Source organism: Nuphar pumila, chromosome 2, assembly GCF_984573655.1.
Source record: "Nuphar pumila chromosome 2, dmNupPumi1.hap1.1, whole genome shotgun sequence".
Taxonomy (NCBI): Eukaryota; Viridiplantae; Streptophyta; class Magnoliopsida; order Nymphaeales; family Nymphaeaceae; genus Nuphar; species Nuphar pumila.
The window spans coordinates 106,004,349-106,027,467 of NC_143250.1; the positions used below are offsets into that span (position 1 = coordinate 106,004,349).

At 37.6% G+C, this 23,119-nt stretch overlaps 2 protein-coding genes and 1 non-coding gene across 4 annotated transcripts in view; 2 read left to right on the forward strand and 1 right to left on the reverse strand.

The window, feature by feature from the left end:
- The first annotated feature begins 550 nt into the window (after nucleotides 1–550).
- On the forward strand, nucleotides 551–15,289 carry LOC149846572 (uncharacterized). Of its 2 annotated transcripts, XM_089998080.1 has the most exons (6): nucleotides 604–899; nucleotides 1,893–3,173; nucleotides 5,383–5,532; nucleotides 6,950–7,130; nucleotides 14,910–15,121; nucleotides 15,204–15,289. In XM_089998080.1, exons 1-5 carry the CDS (start codon nucleotides 666–668, stop codon nucleotides 15,095–15,097), a joined length of 2,034 nt encoding a protein of 677 aa, XP_089854206.1. In that variant the 5' UTR covers nucleotides 604–665; the 3' UTR covers nucleotides 15,098–15,121; nucleotides 15,204–15,289. The 2 variants fall into 2 exon arrangements, with proteins under 2 accessions (XP_089854205.1, XP_089854206.1); XM_089998079.1 differs by having other exon boundaries at nucleotides 551–899; nucleotides 14,910–15,289.
- A 3,692-nt stretch (nucleotides 15,290–18,981) lies between these two features.
- TRNAV-AAC (transfer RNA valine (anticodon AAC)) lies at nucleotides 18,982–19,055 on the forward strand. Its single transcript has one exon. It is a non-coding gene; the product is annotated as a tRNA-Val (tRNA).
- A 1,501-nt stretch (nucleotides 19,056–20,556) lies between these two features.
- LOC149846574 (transcription factor TGA1-like) overlaps nucleotides 20,557–23,119 on the reverse strand; it is a 29,378-nt gene continuing 26,815 nt past the window's right edge. Inside the window, exon 9 of the mRNA XM_089996419.1 lies at nucleotides 20,557–21,102. Within this exon, the coding sequence (XP_089852545.1) occupies nucleotides 21,055–21,102 (48 nt within the window). The 3' untranslated portion in view covers nucleotides 20,557–21,054. The remainder of the gene's footprint in view (nucleotides 21,103–23,119) is intronic.

A 23,119-nucleotide genomic window follows, 5' to 3' on the forward strand; every position in this document is an offset into this window, starting at 1 on the left:
TTATTAAACGGGTTGGGTTCGTGTTAGGGGTATGCCAACCCGCCAACCCGTTTAATAAACGGGTTAGGCGGGCGGGTCAACCCGTTTACCCGAACCCAACCCGCCAACCCACCTGCTAACCCGCCAACCTGCCCGCCAACCCGTAAACTTTTAAATGTAAAACCCTGAACCCGACCCGCCAACACGTTTACCCGACCTGACCCGACCCGTTTATTAAACGGGTTAACCGTGTCGGGTCGGGTTACCCGTTTAATAAATGGGTTGGGTTCGTGTTTGCCACAGCCGACCCGTTTAATAAATGAGTCAGTTTTGTGTTGAGGTATGCTGACCCGCCAACCCGCTCACACGACCCGCCAACCCGACCCGATTGCCACCCCTAGTTTTGGCTTACCAATTCTGACTGAACGGAGTCGGGTTTGGTCGAATGTGGGATAAAATCTGATCCAGGGCCATACTCAAGGTTCGGTTCTGGTTCGGATCCGTTAAAGAACCCAAACCCGAGCGACGTAGATCCGTCGTCATCTTGACTCATTTGAGCTCTCTCTCTCTCAGGGCACTCTGAAGGTCTCAAGTGCTTTCAGTGGCGGACAGAGTACCAGAAAACCTTAATTCCATCTCAGAGAAGAAGAGGATGAAGAGAAGGTCGCACCTCCGTCTGTAGAACGATGGCCGTCGTGGTTCGTTTCCCCCTCCTCGTTTCCACATTCCTTCTCCTCTCCTCTTACTTCCTTGCGGAAACGAGTGGTGCGGTGAAGGAAGAGGAGTTCACGGAGGAGTTGTTTCTCCGGCCCCTCAGCGATCTAAAGGTTCTGGCCCATTTCCACTTCACCAGCAGAGTCCCTCCCACGGACGACTATGGCCGCCACCACCGCCTCTTCCCCAAAGCAATCTATCAATTGGTACGCTTCTCGCGGTTTTCTTTCGCCTAGGAATTCGTGTGATTGGTATTGTCGTTGATCATTTGATTCGGATTTAGTAAATGTGTAGCCTTTTCCTCCCCCTGTGTCTTCCACCAATCTGAATGAGGAACGCAGTGGGTCTGAATGGAATTCTCGTTTGCTTCCATGAGTATCCAATCTGCTGTTTATGGTTTTTGATCAAGCTCCTCGAGCGAAAAATTGCAGAATTGATGGCTCGTTTGGGTAAAACTTAAGAAGCATTTTACGTGGATTTAGGAATATAGAGATAACCCTTGGCTTGAATGTCGAATATCAAGTTTACCGAAAGAATTGCTTTTCGATCTTTTGTGGATGACTGCATTGCTGGGATCACCAATTTAAATTGGATTATATTTTGGAATTAATAGACACAAGTTGCTCAATCTTCTGTAGCTTATTGTTTTGATAGGCTTCTTAATGTAGGTAAGAAATGAGATCATATTACTAGTTAGAGCAAATCATACATCGTGACCATATGGGTTTGAATCTAGAGGAGTTGTGATATCAGTGATGGAATGTTTCCTCGAGAGGACGGCATGTTCTGGAGTGGTAAGAGGAAGAAAGTGCTAAATCATGTCCAAGAAAAAAGGCACTAGGAAAGAATATGTATGAAACATATCCTTGGTTATCCTTGTCCTACATCACATAGGCATGTATCCTATCATTTAATGCAACAGTATCCTTTGCAAATTCAAGGCACCCGAGTGAGCACACTGATGATCGGTACATGGCTGACAATGTTGCATCAGTCCCTAACGTGTTATGATCCTTTCATGCAAGCTATGTCTATTTACTCTCTATGTCAAGCGATCTCCTCTTTCCTTTTACTTTAATGAAGTTGTCTTTTGGTGGTCGAATGGAATGCCATATACCGATGAAGAAACTTGTTCGGCAATTGTTTTAATATTTGAGGTTACTTGTCCCAATGATTGAATTCTATTTACTCTTGAACAGGTTCAGAAGTTCAGGATTCGGGAAATGGAGTTGTCATTTACACAGGGTAGGTGGAACTATGAACGATGGGGAGGGTCAGATTATATGTCAGCCAACAATGCAAAGCCACCTGGGGTTGAGCTCTGGGCTGTCTTAGATGTTCCATCTGACCAAGTTGATGCAACTTGGAGGAATCTGACACATACTCTCTCAGGTCTTTTCTGTGCTTCCATTAATTTTCTGGAGTCAACTACTTCTTATGCAGCCCCAAACTGGTCCTGTAAGCCAGATGTGAACCACAACTTGAGGTATGGTGCATTGCCTCGTGAGGCTGTGTGTACTGAAAATCTTACTCCCTGGTTGAAGCTTCTTCCTTGCCGAGATAAGGCTGGGATTGCTGCAGTAATGGACAGACCATCTATATACAAAGGATTTTATCATTCACAGCGCTTGTACATTAGTTCATCTGAGTTTGAATTGGATAGAGAAAGGGCAGATTCAGGCATTACGCTTGAGCAAACCCTGACTCTTGTTCTTCAACCTAGCATACCAAACACTCATTTTTCAGAGAAAACAAAGCAACCTAGTTGGTCTATTGGTTCTTTGTTTGGAAAACAGGTCACTGGTCGATGTGTTCTTGCAAAGTCCAGCAATATTTTTCTTGAGCTAGAGGGTGGTTTAGTTAAGAAGCTGGAAAGTTTGGCTGATGTTTGGACCAGTGGTGATAGTGTTGTCTCTGAAAGTTCATGGAGAAATCAGGTGTTTGAATTATCCATAATCCCAGATGGACTATTAAGAGGGTTGGATAATTCAAACAAGGGCACTAACTCACCACCTACCTCCGTACTTTATAAGTTCTCTATAAAAGGTTCCACTCTTGCTCGACCTCTGGATGTAGGCATAACGTGGAAGCATCCTGTAATTTGGACATCTTGTCAAGCACCATTTCACGCAAGTAGGTTTCTGATGGGAAGTGGAAATGCAAGAGGATCTGTGGCCATATCTCTGCAATCTACAAAATTTAGTGAAGATCATTTGAATAGCCCCAGCACAGATTTGGTATCAAATCACCATAATCACATGGTTGAGATTATGATTTTCCAAGTTGTGCCTTGGTATGTTAAAGTTTATTTTCATACACTACAAATTTATATTGATGGTCTACTCATGCCAGTTCCGGATGTGGTGAAACGAATAAGTGTCTCACCTTCAGTTGATAGAGTGTCTCCTGGCATGATGGAAGTCCTTCTTATGCTACCTCATAGTACAAAATCAGCAGCACTGATCCTTGACTTCGAGAAGGTGCACTTAAGTGAAATTCGTTTTGTTCTGTTTAATCATTTATAGGTCAGTCACTTTTCATGTTGTAACTTGACGTCATTATTTTGAAGTTTCATCATACGAGGCCCCTCATTTTCTTAAGCAACAATTGTTTTTGAAGTGTCTTTAGTTGGATATCAAAGTGCTAATGCTAAAAAGAGAAATAGATGAATTGTATCAATTCCCAGATTATTTTGTAAATATGTACATATATATGGTAAGTAAGTATCCCATGATTTGTTCTGTAGAGATAGAACTGCTTCAAATAAGTGTTTTACTTGTAATTGAATTGGAATGTAAGTTACACCGACATAGACATAATAGATCGGGAACCTAAGATTTGGAAGAAAAAGAAAAGTCTTTTCACTATTCCTTGATTCAATGAGACATTATCAATCATGGATAAATAATCGATAGAACTGATAGAGAAAAGCCGACTATTAGAGTCGAACCGATGGCCATCACATTACAAATGTGATGCTCTAGCCTCTGAGCTAAGCGGGCTCAACTCACACAACATGAAATGCTGAGGTGTATGAGTTCAAGAAGCTGCTGGGAACCCTATTTCATTCTGGTCGGGTAGGGAATGAACTTATAATCTGGTGATGGAGTCAATTCCGTAAACTTGTTTTAATGGCCTTAATCGCTTGTCTGTTTGAGGTGTTTCTTTTGTATAACAAGATTATCTTTAAAAGTGCTCATAAATTTTTAGAGAAAAGGGCAACCAACTAAAGAGCTTCTCATTCCCCCTTAGTGTAGGTTTGGTTGCATTTAATTTTTTTGTGTGTATGCTATGTCACATGGGTGCAGGTGCGGGTGCGGGGATTCGGCACTTCCAAAAAACCCGGGTGCGGCAGGGGCAAAAATGTAAAAAAAATAAAAATAAAAACAATATATATATAAATATATATATCATGTATATGTATGAATGTATGGTAGCTGTTAAGGTCCATGACATTTATGCCCAACTTACTTTTTACCATTTTTTTATCTTATATGGTTGTCCCTAAAGATGAAAGTGATGAGTTGTGGAGCCTGATTCATTGTTTTTGCCCTTGTAGGAAGGGGGGTCTGGGGGCTCCCCCCGGCGCGGGTCCCATTTCATAGGGCAAAAAAAAAAAAATCCAAAAAAGGGACAAAAATGACCCTGGGTGCGGTCAACGCACCCAGGGTCGGGTTGACCGCACCCGCACCCGCGTCGAGTCGCGTCGACGCGGGTGCGGCACCCTGCTAGCCGAATCCCTGTGACATAGTGTGTATGTTATCTGAAATAGGAAAAGTTTGACTGCCATGTTTCTATAACACAAGGGGAAATTTTTTTGTTTCTTTTCTTTTTCCTTCTCTCTCAAGTGTTTGTCTTTTGTCCAACTATAGTTCTTCCTCTTGTCTAAGTCTCTGTGTTCAACCAACTTATGTTCATCCAACCTGTATGTGATCCACTTTGGATTGACTGAAGTCCATGTAGGCTCAACTTGTCCCATCATGATCTGGTGGGTCAAGTCCAGATCCAACAAATGCATCTAATCTGGTTATACTTGTAGGCACCTAGGTTGTGCACAGGCCAGAAGTCAATACACTTGATTCCCATGTGGTTGTTAGATTGACTCAGTAAATCCTACCAGTTCAATCTGGCGACCCTCAAAGTCAAATTGGACTGGACATTAATCCACCTAAGATGGACTGATTCTACATGGTTTGACATTGATCCAATGATGATATAGAACTCATGGAACTGCATCTGGATACCACCAAATCTCAATGATAATGGAAGCAAGTAGGAAATGTTTATCTTAGTCATGTTGTATAACTTGTATTAGAAACCAAAGTGAAAGAAAGGTCTATATGTGTGTGTGTGTCTGCACATGTAGTTGGTGGGCATGTGTTTTATGCATCTAGATCTTCATTTTGGTGTTCCATGTTGCATATATTTTCCGTGTTGACATCTGCTTAGCTTTTTCATTGCAATGTTTCTGTAAAATTATGGTCCAGTTCTGTTTGCTGCATATACTGATAGTGTCTTTGTTTCATGTAAAATGCACTAGCATAAAAAAGCTTAGCCGACATATTTAATTATGTCTCTGTAAAAAGCTTATGCGTGAATGAATCAGCAATAGTTTTTGTCTGGAAGTTGAAAACTCACAGGCTGTGCTTGTATATGATATATTGATGTGGAATAATCTTGTCATTGTAGGGTTTTCTTCATATTGATGAATATCCCCCGGATGCCAACCAAGGGTTTGATATTCCATCTGCTCTTATCAGCTTTCCAGACTTCAAAACAAGCAGAACCTACCATGAAGAAAAGTCATCAGCTGAATCACCCTTGTTATGTAAATTTCAGGTAATAAATCTATAGAGATGGTTCACTCTAAATCTTGAAAGGTTTCACGTCACATGCCTTATATAGCTCATAAATTCTTGTACCATTTTCTATATTCTATATGCTGCAATCACAAGTAAATTGGTGTATTCTAGTGTCTTTTGCTATAAGTGTCACTAACCAGGTCACTTTTATTCTTGCCATCTGTCTCTTGTCCCATCTTTGTGACAATACACTATATGGAAGTAGAATAAGAGATCTATCAAACTGCCTCCACAAGTTGAAGTTCCTCAAGTTCTTGGTGTTCGTTGCATAAACCTGATTTTTCAACAACATAAAGGTGATAATGCTTTGATTTGCATCCATTTTACTAAATTAAGGGATTCTATCAAGGATATTCATCTCCTCTCCTATCCCTTCAATCATTAATGTTTATCAAGATCTCAGTTTCCATTTAGCACTTTTTCTTTTGATATGATGATAAAGAGCGATATTCTTGGAGGGGAAACTGGGAGCTTCAGCAATCACAAAACATCTATAGATAAATGGTCACTGTTTTTAAATCCATATTTTTAGAGGTTGCCATCACCTTCTTTATGCAGCATTCTGTACTGCAGTTGCTTCTTCAAATGTTCACATGAATGATGTTGGAAATCATGGCCATCTTGTCTATCTTCAGCTGACATTTCTTGAGGCATCAAAAGTTTTGTTAGCAGGTTGCTGAGAACTATTTTTTTAACGCAAGCACGTTTAATATATTTATGCTTCTGATTCATGTAAATGTACGTGGTTCAATCATAATAACAAAACATTGTTGTTTTCGAAAAATTTTGCTTGTTTTTTGTCTCAAAGTGTCCTCACCTTTGATTTCAGTCTATGTCACAGGGATTCGGCTAGCCGGGTGCCGCACCAGCATCGACGCGACTCGACGTGGGTGCGGCACCGGGTGCGGTCAACCCGACCCTGGGTGCGTTGACCGCACCCAGGGTCATTTTTGTCCATTTTTTTGGATTTAAAAAAAAAAAAAAGATTTGCCCTATGAAATGGGCTGCGGAATTTAAAAAAAGTTCCTTGGGGGGGGGGGCGCTGCCCCCCTATAACCCCCGCGCCGGGGGGAGCCCCCGGACCCCCCTTCCTGCAAGGGCAAAAGCAATTAATCTGGCTCCACAACTCATCACTTTCATCTTTGGGGACAACCATATAAGATAAAAAAATGGTAAAAAGTAAGTTGGGCATAAATGTCATGGACCTTAACAGCTACCATACATTCATACATATAGACTATACATGATATATATATATATATACATTTTTGCCCCTACGCACCCCCGCACCCGGGTTTTTTGGAAGTGCCGAATCCCCGCACCCGCACCCGCACCCATGTGACATATTTCAGTGTTCAGTGTTATTCTCTAATTTTTGGTTTTCCTTTTCATAGGAGATGAAGTCTACTCAGTTGTATACTGAAGTTTTGCTTGTGCCATTGGCTACCCCCGATTTCAGCATGCCGTACAATGTTATCACTTTAACATGCACTGTGCTTGCCTTATATTTTGGTTCGTTGCTGAATGTTTTAAGGCGGTGGGTGGGTGAGGAAGAAAGATTCTTAAAAAGCAAAGGTAAATTTTCTTGCTAAACTGTGGCTCTTTTACTTTCTAACCACTTAATAGTTGAATTAGAAATGAGAACATTGCAACTGTGGTTGGTCAATCAATGTCGTCCCTGTTTGTTTTTATGTCATCTTTAGGCTTTGGTTCTGGACAGTTCCATTGCAGATTTTACAAAAGTCATTACCCCACCCCCATTAGAGAAAAAGAAAGAAAGAAAGAAAAAAGCCAACCTGAGGCTTTACCTATTCCATTATTAATGTTTGATGTTGAATTATATGTGCTTCTGGTTTTGGGAAATATTAGACATCTGACCTTAATTTTAGTTGGATGTGTTCTGAAATTTTAAGCAGAACAGTTTGGACCCAAAATAATCAAATTTTCTATTTTACAGCTAGTACCATATTTTTAATATTGGATTAGTCTACAATACTCACACCAGCGCCAAAAAATGTTGGAGTTAATGATCAATGTTGTACTTTAGGTTGTTTTTAAAAGGACTTGACACTACAGATTTGCTTATGTGGTTCAATTATGATCAATTATATGTTTTGGAGAGCAGTTTTTGTGTGATGATAATTTTTGGAACAATGTCAAATATTGACAGCCCTGACTGCATCAACGTCTGGGGTATGAAAAAATTGATCATCGTGCTGAAATAGCTCTTGTTTCTTTTCTTTTCCCCCTTTTTGACAGGCAATCTGGGATTAGGCAGACCTATACCATACATAATCAATTTTATATTGGATTTAAAAATCTGAATTCGTGGGAAATCATTCTCATGACTTTGTTAGGGAACGATGCTTCAACCTACCGATGGATCGAAGAAACAAGCATGAAAAACAAAAGGAGAAACAACAACTACACACAAAAACAAGGATTTTACGTGGTTTGACGAGAATTGGCTATGTCCACGACCGCGATTGGGATACACATTATTGAGGAGGATGCCTTCTTAAATAGGAGTCTACAAATTTGACAAAGAGTCTACTAGTGTAGTTGAATATAACACGGAGTCTAGGGCAAAATTACATAACTACCTTAAAAAAATGCCTCAGGGGCTAGCGCCCCTAGACCCCCACCTTACGAGTAAGAGGGTCAACCCCCCGCCAACTTACCGCGAAGTTTGGTCCACGAAAATTTAGGATTTATATCCAGGTAGGAAACATGCTCCACACTCCTCCAACAGGCTTACTTTTGCAGATCCTTTCCTATCCCATAGTCTCCATCTGAGAAAAAGTCTTAGATATATGATTGCAATTCCTCAATGATAAATATACGTCTAGTCCTTATGAATTGCCACATATTTATTACAGTCATTCACTGTACCTGGTTTACCTGTCATCTGAGGAGTTGATAATCATCCTTCACAACATTATGTATGGAGCATTCGAAGGCCACTTGCTTTTCCATTTTAATTGCATTCATGATGGGTTGCCACCAATCCTATTATCATGAATCTTCATTCATTTCCCTAATCAGCAAACACTTACTCCAGTGAGCTGCCTATGAAGGCAAAGACTACATATTATTTTTTAACCGACCTTTTGATGGCTTCCATCTGCCTGCATAAAGCTAATTAATATTAAGTTAATGATGACAAACTCATGGACTGCATCAAGTGCCTCTTTAGTACATCCTCTTCTACTATAGGGTCATTCTAAAATAGTCTTCTATTTCTGATGTCCCATAACTTTTTAATGATTATTGGAAAGGCCACCAGCAAGCTTAGCTGCACCTTCTTGCCCTTGAAAGCCACAAGTCTCTATGTCTGCAGCTCTTCTACGATTCACCTTGGTTGTGCCATCAAACATAAAAAGGGACCACTTTATTCCAGGATATCCTTGGTAACTCTGCAATTAATAAAAATATCGCTTAATCCCTCCACATGCTCCTGTTTCACTCTTAACCATGCCAAACTACTTAATTCTGTTGTCAGCATTAAGCATAAGGTATATTTATATAATATTTATAGATTGAAGCTAGTATCTTTTGTAATAAAGTATGCGGAATTGTAAGAACAAAGTGCAAAAGCACATACAAGTCCAATAGTGGACAATACAAAGGCACGAAGGTGCAATACAAGCAAAAGAGTACAAAGGCACACGTCCACTATGGGACAATACAAGGAGCCAATAAGGGGCAACACAAACAAGTAAAAAAATGTATTACTATTGAATATATGCTTGAAAAAGCATTGAGTAATAGGGGGGAATACATCCCTTATTTATATACAAACCACAAGGAAGGGAGGCCATTGGGAGCTCCCCACATAGATAGAGTCATTGGGGAGCTCCCGACACTCATATGGAGTGGAGCTTCCATTGCCAAAGTAAATTACAAAAAAAATAAATAAAGAATAATAAAAGCGGAAGATAACTGTTTCTAATAAACAATTATAATTATATGTGAAAAGATTAAAATGCCTCTATAGGGAAAATTATTACAATACTGAATATATATAGATATATTAACACTCCCCCTCAAACTTACGGGGAAATGACCGAAAGTTGGTTAAGGAGAAAAATAAATCGAGAAGCAGGAAGAACTTTGGTAAAGAAATCCACAAGCCGGTACTCTGATGTGACATTATGACAACCTGATAGTTCCTCTCAGATACTCATCACACACATAATGACAATACATCTCTATATGTTTGGTTGAAAGGTGTAGTTGCTTGCAATATAGATTGCACTTTTATTGTCGCAGTATATTTTCAAAGGTATTGAGATGATTACACCCATATCACTGGAAAGACATTTTAGCCACACTAGCTCCATTGTTGTCATAGCCATTGCACGATATTTAGATTCAGTTGAGGATAATGATACTTTTTATTGCTTCTTGCATCTCCATGAAATCAGAGAGTCAACTAAAAATACATAAAAACCCATAGTTGTGATTTTATCATTGGGATTTTCACCCCAATCAATATCATCATAAGCATGCAAATCTAATGAAGAAGATAGTATAAGAAAACCCCCTTTATTATAGTATTCTTGATGTACAACACTCATGTGCACAGTGGTCAGAGCATGCTGAAACTGACTGACCGAGTAAACTGCATGCGTTATGTCTGGCCGAGTGATAAATAAGTAAGTAAACAACCTAACTAATTGGTGGTAAGGTGTAGGATCTTCAAGCATAGTCCCATCTTTTAGCCTTAATTTAGCATTAATCACTTTTGGGGTTTCTATCTTCTTATCATCTGCAATGTCAGACATAGTACAAATATCAACAACAAGTTTCATTTGATAAAAAATGTACCCTCTGGGAGAGTACACAACTTGAATACCTAAAAAATATCTTAAAAAACCTAAATTAGACACATCAAAATTTTCTTTTAAAATATTTTTAATATCACTAACTTCCTGCTTGTCACTTCCAGTGATAATCATATCTTCTACATAAAATAGAAGAATAACAACTTTAGAACTTGTACTTTTGACAAAAAGAGCAGCGTCAGTATAACAAGAATGAAAACTTAGGTAAGTCATTACATTACTAAATTTATCATGCCAAAGTTTATGGTCTTGTTTAAGACCGTGTAAAGCTTTTTTAAGTTTAAGGATTTTACCTTTTTCAATACAAAACCCCGACGAAGGATCCATATAAACCTCCCCATTTGATTAATTATTTAGAAAAACATTTTAAAAATCTATTTAGTATATGGGTCATTTTTTGAATAGATGCAACGGCTATGGGTATCCTAACACTAGTCATTCTAGCTACTGGGGCAAAAGTTTCTTTATAGTCAATCCTATATTATTTAGAGTACCATTTGGCTACTAAACAAGCTTTATATCTTTCTAGAGTCTCATCACTTTTAGTTTTAACCTTAAAAACCCATTTGCATCCTCTAGATTTCTTTCCTATAGATAATGAAGTTATTTTTCATGTTTTAGCCTTTTTAAGGGTTTTAAGTTCTATATTCATTGCTTCAACTTATTGAGGAGGATGTTTGGCTTCATTATAACGTGATGGTTTATGATAACATTGTACAACTATTAGATATGCTCTATAATTTGATGTCAATGTATTATAAGATACAAACCTACTTGGTGGGTTGGAGACACGTTGGATCTTCTAGGTGAGGTTTTTTTTAAAGACAAATTATGTGAATATTTTTATAATGCATTTTAAGGATTTTTTTGGTCACGCCGAGTATATATTTGTATGGGTTTATCCGCAATATCATCATTTCTTATAGGTGATTTCATATTTTCATCATTTGAATTCACAATATTATCACCATTTTCATTATCATTCAAGGTGTTATCACCGTTATCATTCAAAGAATCATCACAAGAAGTGAACTCTTTTTGTGACAAGAGGTCAATTAGAAAAGTATAATTTACTTTCTTGTTTTCTTTGGTTCTCTCAAAACCATTTTTATTTTTCAAAAAGGTTACATCTTTAGAAACATATAGTTTGTTACTCTTAGAGTTAAAACATGTATATCTTTTTTTGTTTTCTTTATAACCCATGAATATGCATTTAATGGCTTTTGGAGATAATTTATCTCTTTTATGTAAGAATACAAAACACTAAAAAAAATTCGCAACATCTTGAAATCGAGTGTTCTTTCAAATAATTTTTTATAAGAAGATACATTCTTTAAGGATGATGATGTTATTCTATTTATCAAATACGTTGACGTTAGAGCAACCTCAACCCAAAATTTTTTTAGAATATATTTAGAAATAAGTAGTGCCCTAGTGGTTTCTATAATATGTCTATGTTTTCTTTCAGCTAATCCATTTTTTTAGGGAGTTTTAGGACATGACTTTTTGTGACAAATCTCATTTTGTTCTAAATAATTTTGAAACTCATTTGATAAGTATTCACCACCCGAATCGGATCTAAGAATAGAAATGTTGCTTTGAAATTGATTTTTGTTAATCATATGAAATTTTTTAAAGAAAGAGAACACATTAGATTTAAAGTTAAGGAAGTAGATCCACGCATATCTAGTAAAATCATCGATAAAAGTAAAATAATATGAATATCCTCATTTTGATATGACAGATGAAGGTCCCCAAACATCTGAATGCACTAATTCAAAAGGTCTCTTAGAGACAAAAGTTCTATTAGGAAAATAGATGAATTTCATCTTTTCAAAAATACAATCTTTGCAAATTAAATCTTTTTTATTACAATTTTTTTTCCCAAAAGGAAGAAGATACATCTTTGAGTAACTTGGATGTCCAAGTGTTCTATGCTAAGTTTCAATATCCTTATCTTCTACATAATTATAAAAAGAATTTGGAGTTAGATTTAGATAATTTATGAAGTAAAGATCTTCCCTCCTATGGCCTTACCCAATCTATTTTTTCGGACCGAAGATCCTGCACGGAGCAACCCTTAGATGAGGAGATTTCACATCGATGTTTAGAAATTTGAGAAACAAAAAAGAAATTTAAATTTAGTTGTAGAACAACCCTAGCTTTTGGTACACAAATTTTTTTAAAAGAATCCAAGGTTTCAATACTTTTAATTTGCAAAGATGTTCCATCGACAATGAAAACATAGGTAGTTTTTGCGTTAGTGTATAAATCAAATAAACCATTCTCATAAGGTGTCATATGAAAAGAGACTCCTGAATCAAGGATCCAATAAGACATAACTTGAGGAGAAGATGAGGCTATCACGACACCCAATGTAGATGGAGATTTGAGTAATTATTGAAGTGCCTTCGATAGTTGAGTAAGTGAAAAAGAGTCTCTTACCTTACTTGGTTCATCCTTCTTTGGTGTGGATTTTTCAACGGAAGTCACCTTATTCTTTGGAGAGTCATTCAACTTGGGGCAATTAGGTCACTTACGCCCTGCGATTCATGGCAATGATGACAAACAACCTTTTTATAGTTAACATTATAGCGATTTTGCCTTTCAAAGTGTGGAGGCTTGTAAAATTTCACATGATTGCCGCCAACACTTCATCTCTTTCTTTAATCATACCAAGACGACTTTCTTCTTGGCATATTTCAGCAACGGCGTCTTCCAAAAGAAGAGGTTTAGATCGATGGAGGAGGGGAGATCTTATTCAAATTCGGACCTAAGCCCATGCAAAAATTGGAAAAAGTGTTATTTTTTCATTTGTTTTCTTATTAGCTTAATATCTTTACTAGTAACTCATTTGGGTTAAAGAAAGGATGACTCGTCCCCATAGAGGATCAAGAGTACTAAAGTAGTCATGGACATTCATGTCCCTTTGTTTGATGGTACATTTTTTTTCTTAAAGAAAAAAATGTCTTGTAAAGTCTTTTTAGGTATACATACCTTTCATAAAGAACCATGTCTCATTAGCTTTGTGGAACTTAGCAATGTTGACATATATTTTGAGCTCAACATTGTTTATGAACAATGCAATTATTTTTGCATATTTTCTTTTTCAATCATCTACCTTGGATTGATGATCTTCAATGGCTTTGATTCATGCATCTCTTTTCAACGTTTTTTCTTGATTTGCTTTCAACTTAGTGAGTTTGAGTTGAGGTTCCGGAATATAGCCCATTATCCCCAAAGCTTTTTGCCTTCGAGGTTATTTTCCATAGCAGACGCCCATGTCATGTAGTTGAAACCATTTAATTTGAAGGAGCGATCTATTTTTTGTTCATTCTCCATTTTGACTTGATAGAAGAGGAAAGATAAATTATGAAAGACAACGAAAAGAGCTCATCTACCTTGAGTTCCACAAGCACCACCAAGCCATGAACACTTTTCCAAAGGACAAAGAGCACTATAGCTTTGATATCATGCAAGGAAGTATGTGAAATTGTAGGAACAAAGTGCAAAGGCGCGAAGGTGCATTATAAGCAAAAAAAGTGCAAAGGCACAAGCCCACTATGGGACAATACAATGAGTCAACAAGAGGCAATACAAACAAGTAAAAAATGTATTCTTATTGAATATATGCTTGAAAAAGCATTGAGTAATAGGGGGGAATACATCCCCTGTTTATATACAAACCACAAGGAAGGGAAGCCAACTACTCTATGGAGTGGAGCCCTCAATGCCAAAGTAAATTACAAAAAATAAAGAATAATAAAAAAGAAGATAATTGTTTCTAATAAATAGTTATAATTACATATAAAAAGACTAAAATGCCCCTATAGGGCAAACTATTACAATACTGAATATATATATATATATATATATATATATATATAAACATCTTTATGGGTATTTGCCATTTCTCTTTTGCCCTATCCCATATGAACCTGAAAATTTCTATTAGGTAAAGAATTGATATATTCTTGAAATAAAAAATAAAATTAGCAAGTTATTAAAAGAAAAAGGGTCTACAGAAATAGATAATTAATGATCTGTGAAAAATACTAAAAAAAAATATAAAATGTACTATGCATCTATTAATAAACCATTTAAATCCTTGATTCTGTAGAGGTCAACATCTCAAATGCAGAAATTATCTGAGAGTTTGGTCTCTGGTTAGAGTTCTAAAAATGTTTATGGAGATACCAATTTACTCCACTCCTGAGTATACATGCACACGCCTGATGAATTCAAAAGTCAAGAGAATAGTGACTATTATTTTCAACCAACTAGATATTCATATGTTATTGACATCTTTTCTCCTAAATTACTAAGGAAAACCTTTAGCTGGTAAAAAAAAAAATTAAATGTGTTTTTGAGGAAAAAAAATTAAATGCTCGACTAACCAAACCCTTTTTTTGGTAATTTGTATGTTTGATTTATTCATAGACATTCAAAATCATCAGAAATTTTGAGAGACTCGTCTTATGATTTTTCTTTGTACTGCCTCTTGCAGCTGCCATGAAAGGCGGTCTGTTGATACAGCTGCTGTCCAAATTATCTTCTAAGATAAGAGGGAGATCACAAGGGACATCAACATCATCATCTTCTTCATCTTTGATAAGGCAAAAGCTATTCAAAATTGTACTAGTAGCCGTGCTCGCGGTTGCTCTTCATTATTTTCTGAATGATCGGTTCGGTTAACATCTTCTTGAGCGGATGACCAAGGTTGTAGGTCCTGTTATCCACTTAAACTCATAAATGCAAGTTGGAGTTCGTTTGGAGTTGTAGTGATCGAGTGCTTCTTTAGGTTGTGATGGAAGACGTTCAGCCTTTGTGAGGTTTACCGGCACAGGGACTAACTACTTTTTTACAGCTGATTATTTCACAGTTGGCTACAAATTTTGGATCCTGTTGTATGATGCATCCTTTTTTTCTCTTTTTTTCCAGTAAATCACACATTGATGGCGGTACTTTTTGTGTGTGTGTGTGTGTGTGTGTGTGTGTGTGTGTGAGAGAGAGAGAGAGAGAGAGAGAGAGAGAGAGAGAGAGAGAGAGAGAGAGAGAGAGAGAGAATATTGGCAATATTTTGAGAATATCTTGATATGGTCATGATGCTTAAGACCTTATAGTGCCTAAAAAGCTTGACATTTTTAATATTGTTAATTTGAAAATTCTTTATTGCAATTAATACATGACCAAAAGACTTTGTTATTGTTTTTATATTTATATATATATTCACATATGCATACGTATATTTATATTTTTATATATGCTGATATTTTCTGAGATTTTTTTAGTAAAACTAGATTTTCGAATGTAACATCAGATTTTCCTAAGAATGTGATCTCTGATGCTGATAAAAACAATAGAACTTGACCATTTCACTGGATCTAGTATCCAGTCTAGGAACCTATTATGAGGCCCGAGTCCGATCTGGATCCAGAGCCAGAATCGATTTACTAACCTTTGCTATCTAGCCAATCCTGAATTGTTTCATATCTAACCCATTTGTGATCGTAACCATTTTTTTTTAATTTATCCAATCGGATCCTGATTTAAGTTTTGTCAAATATCCAACCAAATTCACACAGTTAATATCTTGTTGGTGGGGAGCTAGTTGGATTTGATATTGAAAGAGTCTAGTTTGGTTTGGATCCAAATAAGATTACACGGGGTTATGAAAACGCGTCATAAGATGGAAGCTGGCTGTACTTTCTTGTGGTGGTGAGTAAGGGGGCCTCAAGAGTTTTACCAACAAGAGGCCTGCCTGCCCAAGGGGTGGGCAACGGGCTGGTCCATAAATTGACCTAGCCAAGCCCGGTCAACTCCAGCCCATCGATTCAACAGGATAGCCTTAGGTCAAACCTGGCTGGTGACTGGCCCGTTAGGCTCATGGGCCTAGTTGGGCAACGGGCTGGTCCACAAATTGACCTAGCCAAGCCCGGTCAACTCCAGCCCATCAATTTGACAGGCTAGCCTTAGGTCAAACCTGGCTGGTGGCTGGCCTGTTAGGTTCATGGGCCTAGTTGGTATATATATATATATATATATTTTTTGAAAACGGTTTCAAACCTATCAAATAAAAAAAATTGGTGTTTTTTTTCAAAATTTTGACCATACAGTGTTCAACATGATTGATTTACTAGAAATCCACACTCGATCATGAATTTTGGATAGAAAAAAATGATATTTGGAGCCTTGAAAATTGTCTTTGCATCATAATCAAATGCTCCAAGAACTGATTCTTATAAAAACCTATAGATCACATATGTACGATTGGAATTTTGAAAAAAATACCAAAAATTCAATAAAATGTCTATTTGAGAGGTTTGAGAAGGTTTTCCATTGGGAGAGGTTTTCAAAATCATATATATATATATATATATATATATATATATATATATATATATATATATATGAAAATATTTGCTATTAAGGAAGGTAAATAACTAATGAGCTAGAAATCATAAGTGCAAGTTGTATTAACTCAATCTAACCACATAGATGTTTGTTTGTTAAGGATCAAACCTTAGATCATGCTTTTATAAAAATGTGATCTTTTGAGTTGTGAATTTTTGGCACATTGTAGGCTGTTGATTTTTTATCCCCTTAAAAACCTAATTACTTGTCATAATCACATGATTCAAAACAAGTTTCCTACTAAACAAACCATGTAGATTACATCCATAGCATTTGATGTACAAAAAATTGTTTTTTTTGAAGAAAAGAGTGATTTCTACTCATTAGTTTCTTACCTTCATTCGCATCCAATACATGGTCTTGTTTAAGCCTAGAAGGTAGCTGACTACTCCCTTTCATGTCTACGGCAGTGCACCGCAAGCAACCGGGGGGTTTCAGTGTCTTTTTTCACAATCTAACCCTGCAGGTGGGTTCGGCATGATCGATTTGCTAAAAAACAAAACTTGGATTGTGTTTTTAAAACAATATGATTTTTTAAGCCTTAAATTTTATGATACTTATAAAAATTTTACACCGTCAATTTTTAAAGCTCATAAAAACCTACTCGCCCATCAGAATCGGATGACGCAAGAACCGATTCCTATAAAATCAAGCATGTAGAATGCTTTTTTATGGCCAGATTCGAGAAAAAACACAAAAAATGCCCCTTCAAAAGTCTTGTAGGCTGCGGTAAGCATGGATTGGTTCCGGCAGTTACCTTTGCTTATATATATATATATATATATATATATATATATATATATATATATATATATATATATAGTCTAAATGAAAAAACAGGACTTCATGTAGTTTGAGATAAAGCTTGATGATGCTACATATGGTCTCGTTTGGACTGCCCTTGTTGGCCGACTAAGAAAAGCAATGGGCTTAAGGCTCAGTTCAGCCCAGCAGGGGTCCAAAAGACGGCTAATAACAGGCCATTGTCCACACTTTCTGTCGGTGATGGGGTTTCTCACTGGAACTAGTTTAAAAAAAAAAGGATAGTAGAGAATTATGAAGTTGTAAAAGTACAAAACTTAAAAAGTTTTAATATGCTGGTATATATTAAAACCATGACATTGCATAAGTGGTTTTTTGAAAACGTTGCAAAGTTTTGGGATTTTTTCAGATTTTGGAAAATATTACGATATAATCTTTTCAAAATATCACCAACATGAGTAATTGGATGCACGTCCATCGGTTTTGAACTGATGTTCTGTCAATTTTGGTGACTTTCACGAGTTCAACCCCACCAGATGGGCTCCACCCCGGTGAGAATTCGTGCCTTGGTATAAAGAAAAAAAGAAGCAGGTGCTGTATCATTTTTTGCTGATAGATAGCCGTTGAATTGCTGGAATGACAAATCCATTGTGGGCCAGATGAAATAGATGGATCGGTACTCGGTACTCATACTATCCGCAGGTATCTGCCTTTCAAATCCACCAGGGGATACTCCCTTCCATTGTTGTAAGAATCGTTGCGGATTGGCTTGATTCCCATCGAATCTGCTCAAAATCGATTCTACAAAGGACCGATTCGGTTTAATAATTTTTAAAATTTTAATATTTTTTAAGAAATTATAAAATTTTATATATATATATATATATTTAATGATACGTGTCATCTTCTGGTAGAAAATTGGCAGATTCTCCGAATCATTTTCAAAATCGATTCTGGCTCGATATTGATTCTGACAACATTGCTCCCTCCGTAGTCCTTGGACCAAGGGGAAAAAATGAAAGAAAAACGGGAATTATCATCTTAAAGTTCTGATGTTACTTTGGAAATTTCTGGTGATCATATCCATATTCCTCGTAAATCTTCATTGTCATAATGGCCGTTTTCATCAAGAGGACCAAATTAATAAACTCAAAGTTTTGAAAAAAAAAAAAAATCAAAGAGAAAAAAAGAAAGAGAAAGAGAACGAGTGATACTTGAAATCTAATCGTCTCTTGGCTTAGAGAATTGCCTCTTCCAGACCTGAATTCCTCTTTAATTTGAGTTGAGGTTCCTTTTGTTGGAGAGAGAGAGGGAGAGAGCTTCCAATTTTCCAAGCGGGAGGCCGAACGATCGAGCTTACTATGTATTAAAGTAAAATTTTTTGATGGCAAAATCCATTCCTTGGTGTCGTGGTGTAGTTGGTTATCACGTCAGTCTAACACACTGAAGGTCTCCGGTTCGAGTCCGGGCGACGCCATTTTGATTGTCAATCTTTTCCCGTTATTCTTTTTTGACAGGCGTTTTTCAACTTTTTGAGTGCGATACCTTTCCTCTTTTTAACCTCTTGGCTCCTTTCTCGCCCTCCTAACCCCCAAGGGAACGTGTGGCAGCCCTAGATGCAGCAATTGCAAAGAGCCTTCCCCCTCCTTCTTCCCTTGTGGTTGGTTACCAACCAAGGTTGGGAGCATGGTTTGGACTCTTTCAACATTAAGGCTCGACTGGGCTTAACTGGTGCATGGTCTGGGCTAGCCAATTCAACCTACCAAACTCATGCCTGAGCTGGGCAGGCTCATTGAATTGGCTTGGGTGATATATGCCGTCTAGACCAGGTTTTAGGCCATTCACAACCTCTGTGGATCACCACCATCCTTCCATACACTCACAAGAGAGGCTCGACCCATGATCCAATACTCAGGCCGAGATGCGCCATCCTGATCCTGGGGCCCAGGATGCTGCTCACCCAATGGGGGTACCCAGCAGTCGCGAGACAAATGTGACACGTGGCATCTTGCCATTGGGGCCTGAGTACAGAAAAGGAAGAACTACTTGTCCCCATTGCCATAAATTTTCATGTGTTTACCCTTTCCCAAGGACCTTCTCAACTCCAAAAACAAACTAGAGTGGGCAATGCTATCATCAGTAAAGAGGAAGATGCAATTTGCATCTCCATTATTTTCATTGCCCTGTCTTTTGCTAAAGGACCCCTTAGTGGAGGCATAGGTGAATTCAGAAATTGTGTTCCACAACGCACACAATATGGGCATTTTTAAAGAATCCCAACTCTCAATTCCATGAACGAAACATGTTGTAATGGAATTTCTTATAACCCCGATACAAAAAACCTAAGGGCCTGTTTGGAATCTCGGCATCCATGGTAGCTAATGGAATCCACACATCCAGTAAATTTTGTACTTCCCACCTGCTTGTTTGGGAGCACCATTAAAATTTCGGCAAAAAAATCCAAATCCATTATTGAAGTTGTTTGGGAGGATGTGCGGATTTCATAGCTACCTCTTCAGGTCCACGGATCCCAAACAGGCATGCAAACGTGGGGTTGACCCCCTTGCTAACACCACTAAAATTTTTTTTGGATCAATATGAGCCTCTTACTTTGACTACTACACTTTTGAGGGCTAAAATACAGAACCACCCTTGCACATAAATGGGTATAGCCCAAACACTAAATCAAAGGATTTAATGTCAAAATGCCTAAAAATTATAGCTAATAGCTGAAGCAACTGAATTCAGATTATCATTTCTCGTACTCCATCAACAATTCAAACCCCAATACATCGTTTAACAGTGAATGCCAACAATGTAAATTGGAGTATGAAACAACAGATGCTAATATTCTAAACCTCCTAGCCCTATATATCCTCTCAAGGCTTGCTATTGGAGCGTGAAATTATTAGAACTTGTGATGTTGAAGCTATGGAAACAACAGAAGACCTTTTCTCTTTCCATTGCAAACAAACAGGAACCAGCCAATACCAATATAAAAGTTTATTTGTTAACCATTTCCCTTATCATCTGTGTGTTGCAAATAAATAGGAACTGGCCACCTGAACTTGTTAAATCTATGGGTAACCGGTCATCAATGCTCTAATTTATAGAAAAAAATCACAAAGAATGAATAAATAATACAACTTGCACCGGCCACAACCTACACCAATTTCTTTGAACCAAAATTCAAGAATCCAACACAGCCTTTGCAGTTTACAATCCCAGATGACTCATTTGTTGAGATGATTATCCAGTAATGCCACTAAACAAGTTGATGCTTCAAGTGATTTTACTCTATGCCATCTCAATGTAACTGTCAACACCTAAAACCTGCAACCTGAGATAAACTTGTCATGCAGTCCCAGTAACCCACTGCTGCCAAATGTATCCCAGTGTTTGAAACATTTATTTGCCAATATGTATGTGTAGCAACTGAGGACATTCAGGTGAGGTGAGATTTGCCCACAAGTTTGTCAGTGTAAAAAAGAATTGCTGCCCATTCCACAAAACTGATTGCATGCCTGAACAACAAACAAAGTTAATGACTAAAAGCGAATGCATTTCATGTAATCAAACAAATTAACCAAACATGCATGCATTACTTGACATACCGTGTAAACAATTCAATGGCAGCAAAGAAAAATGACATAAATGAGCCAGTCAGAATACAAAATTTTGAAGATAAACAAGATCCACACTCTGAATAGATTCAATAGATTCCAACAACGACTTTATCTTCTCCTTGTCTTGAAGTTTGATTGGAGAAATACTTGCTAGTAAGAGAAACAACCTATGACATGCCAAGATTGTGCTGTATGCATGATTTTGTCATTGAGTTCCAGTGGATCTTTTAGTTAAGAGAGATCATGCATGAAAGATATAATCTTTAACATTTCAAAAGGCTTGATGGAGCCATCAGGTATGCTCTTTTTTTTTAATCATTTCTGACAAGCTTGATCTCATTCATGGGCATTATACATATTGAAATTCAGCTAGTAAGAAAAGTGACCTATGATATAGCAAGATTGTGTTTCTATTGTTGTCATTATACAGTTATGGATGTAATCAGTGCATAAACGTGCTACCAGTTCTGTATATGTGATTCTCACACTGCTGAACATGCTTACACAAATACAGAATCATTGGCTAATGCAGAAAAATCATGTGTAGATGAAGGCCCAGCATTCTATGTGGAGCAAGATAACAGGATTCATCACACCTTGGACCACACAAACAATAAAAACAAAGCAATCCAGTAATCTAAAAACCTAGGATGATGCACATGAGCTTGACCAAGTCCAAGTCGAGATCCACAAAGAACTTAGTGCTAATGTCACCTTTATGAGAATAAGACCATGCTCAAATCGCCCTCAATTAAATAGACACGAGATGAATGAAACTATCCAACATCTGTTTGTATAGCCTGTGAACCAACCCAACCCTCTGTTAAGTGCAGAACTTTAAAAAAACTCGTATGTGGTCCTTATAACCAAGAGGAGCAATACCAACTATGGTCATCACACATGGTAATTTCAAATCCAATAGCAACCTTCATTGGTTAGTCCTAACTCCTAACTCTTGACCATATCAATGTGAGACCTTATAGAAAAGAAGAATCACATGTATGGGCAATAAGCTTCAACAATAATTATTCTTATATTTAATTTGGTTCATCAATAGACTCTTCAAGTGGAATCAATATTCGCATAAACCAAACCAACATCCAATCTATCACTCTTGAGGAAAGCTGAAAATTTTTAAGTTTCCTAAGCCAATTCCTACTGCTCAGCACAACACTATTTATTGTGGAATGTTCCCTGAAGTTCAGGTTGGATGTTCTTTGAAATAATCTCAAGGGGCCTATGCCACAATTCATGGTGTTCTCTTAAAAATGTTTAGACAGGGAAGTAAAAGAAACAAACTCGCAAGACAGACCAAAAAAGATCAAGAAAAATCTACTACATACTAGCCATTCATGGTGTATGGTAAATACATGCCAAGAAAATGTTCCTTCAAAAAACACAAAGATGGTACCTGATGCAGCGAGGATCGAAGTTCTGATGCTATTTAACTTATTTATTGAAAGGAATGAATTACAATGAAGAATAATGAAGAAAATAGGGAATGAAAGTAATGGCCGCAGAAGAACAAATGCTGGCAGCAAAACAGAAAAAAAAAACAATAAAATAAAAGAGCAAATCTTCAAAACTTCTCTAACCGCACGCAACCCTAGGGCTGGGCACTTAATAGGCTGCACACAGGGTCTGGATCTCGGATCCGGAACCCGGGACCGAGACCTGATGCTTTCAGCTCTTGTTTGAGTTGTTGACGTGGGCTGCACAATTTTCATTCTTTGTTCGCCCGGCGTAAGTGCGCAGAGGCACGTCCCTGCATTGTGATGTCGGACTCGCGATCAGATCCATCACCTGGGTCCGATCATCAATCCCATTGGATCCGGGTTCCCTGGCCGTGCCTGGGTCATGCAGTATGGATTCGGGTTGGTCCTGCTCTGCATCATTCTCTCCTGGTTGGGAAGAA

Coding starts and splice junctions, on each gene's coding strand:
- LOC149846572 (XM_089998079.1), top strand. CDS start 666: ATGGCCGTCGTGGTTCGTTTCCCCCTCCTCGTTTCCACATTCCTTCTC. Junction 900..1,892: donor CCAAAGCAATCTATCAATTG/GTACGCTTCTCG, acceptor ACTCTTGAACAG/GTTCAGAAGTTCAGGATTCG. Junction 7,131..14,909: donor AAGATTCTTAAAAAGCAAAG/GTAAATTTTCTT, acceptor TGCCTCTTGCAG/CTGCCATGAAAGGCGGTCTG.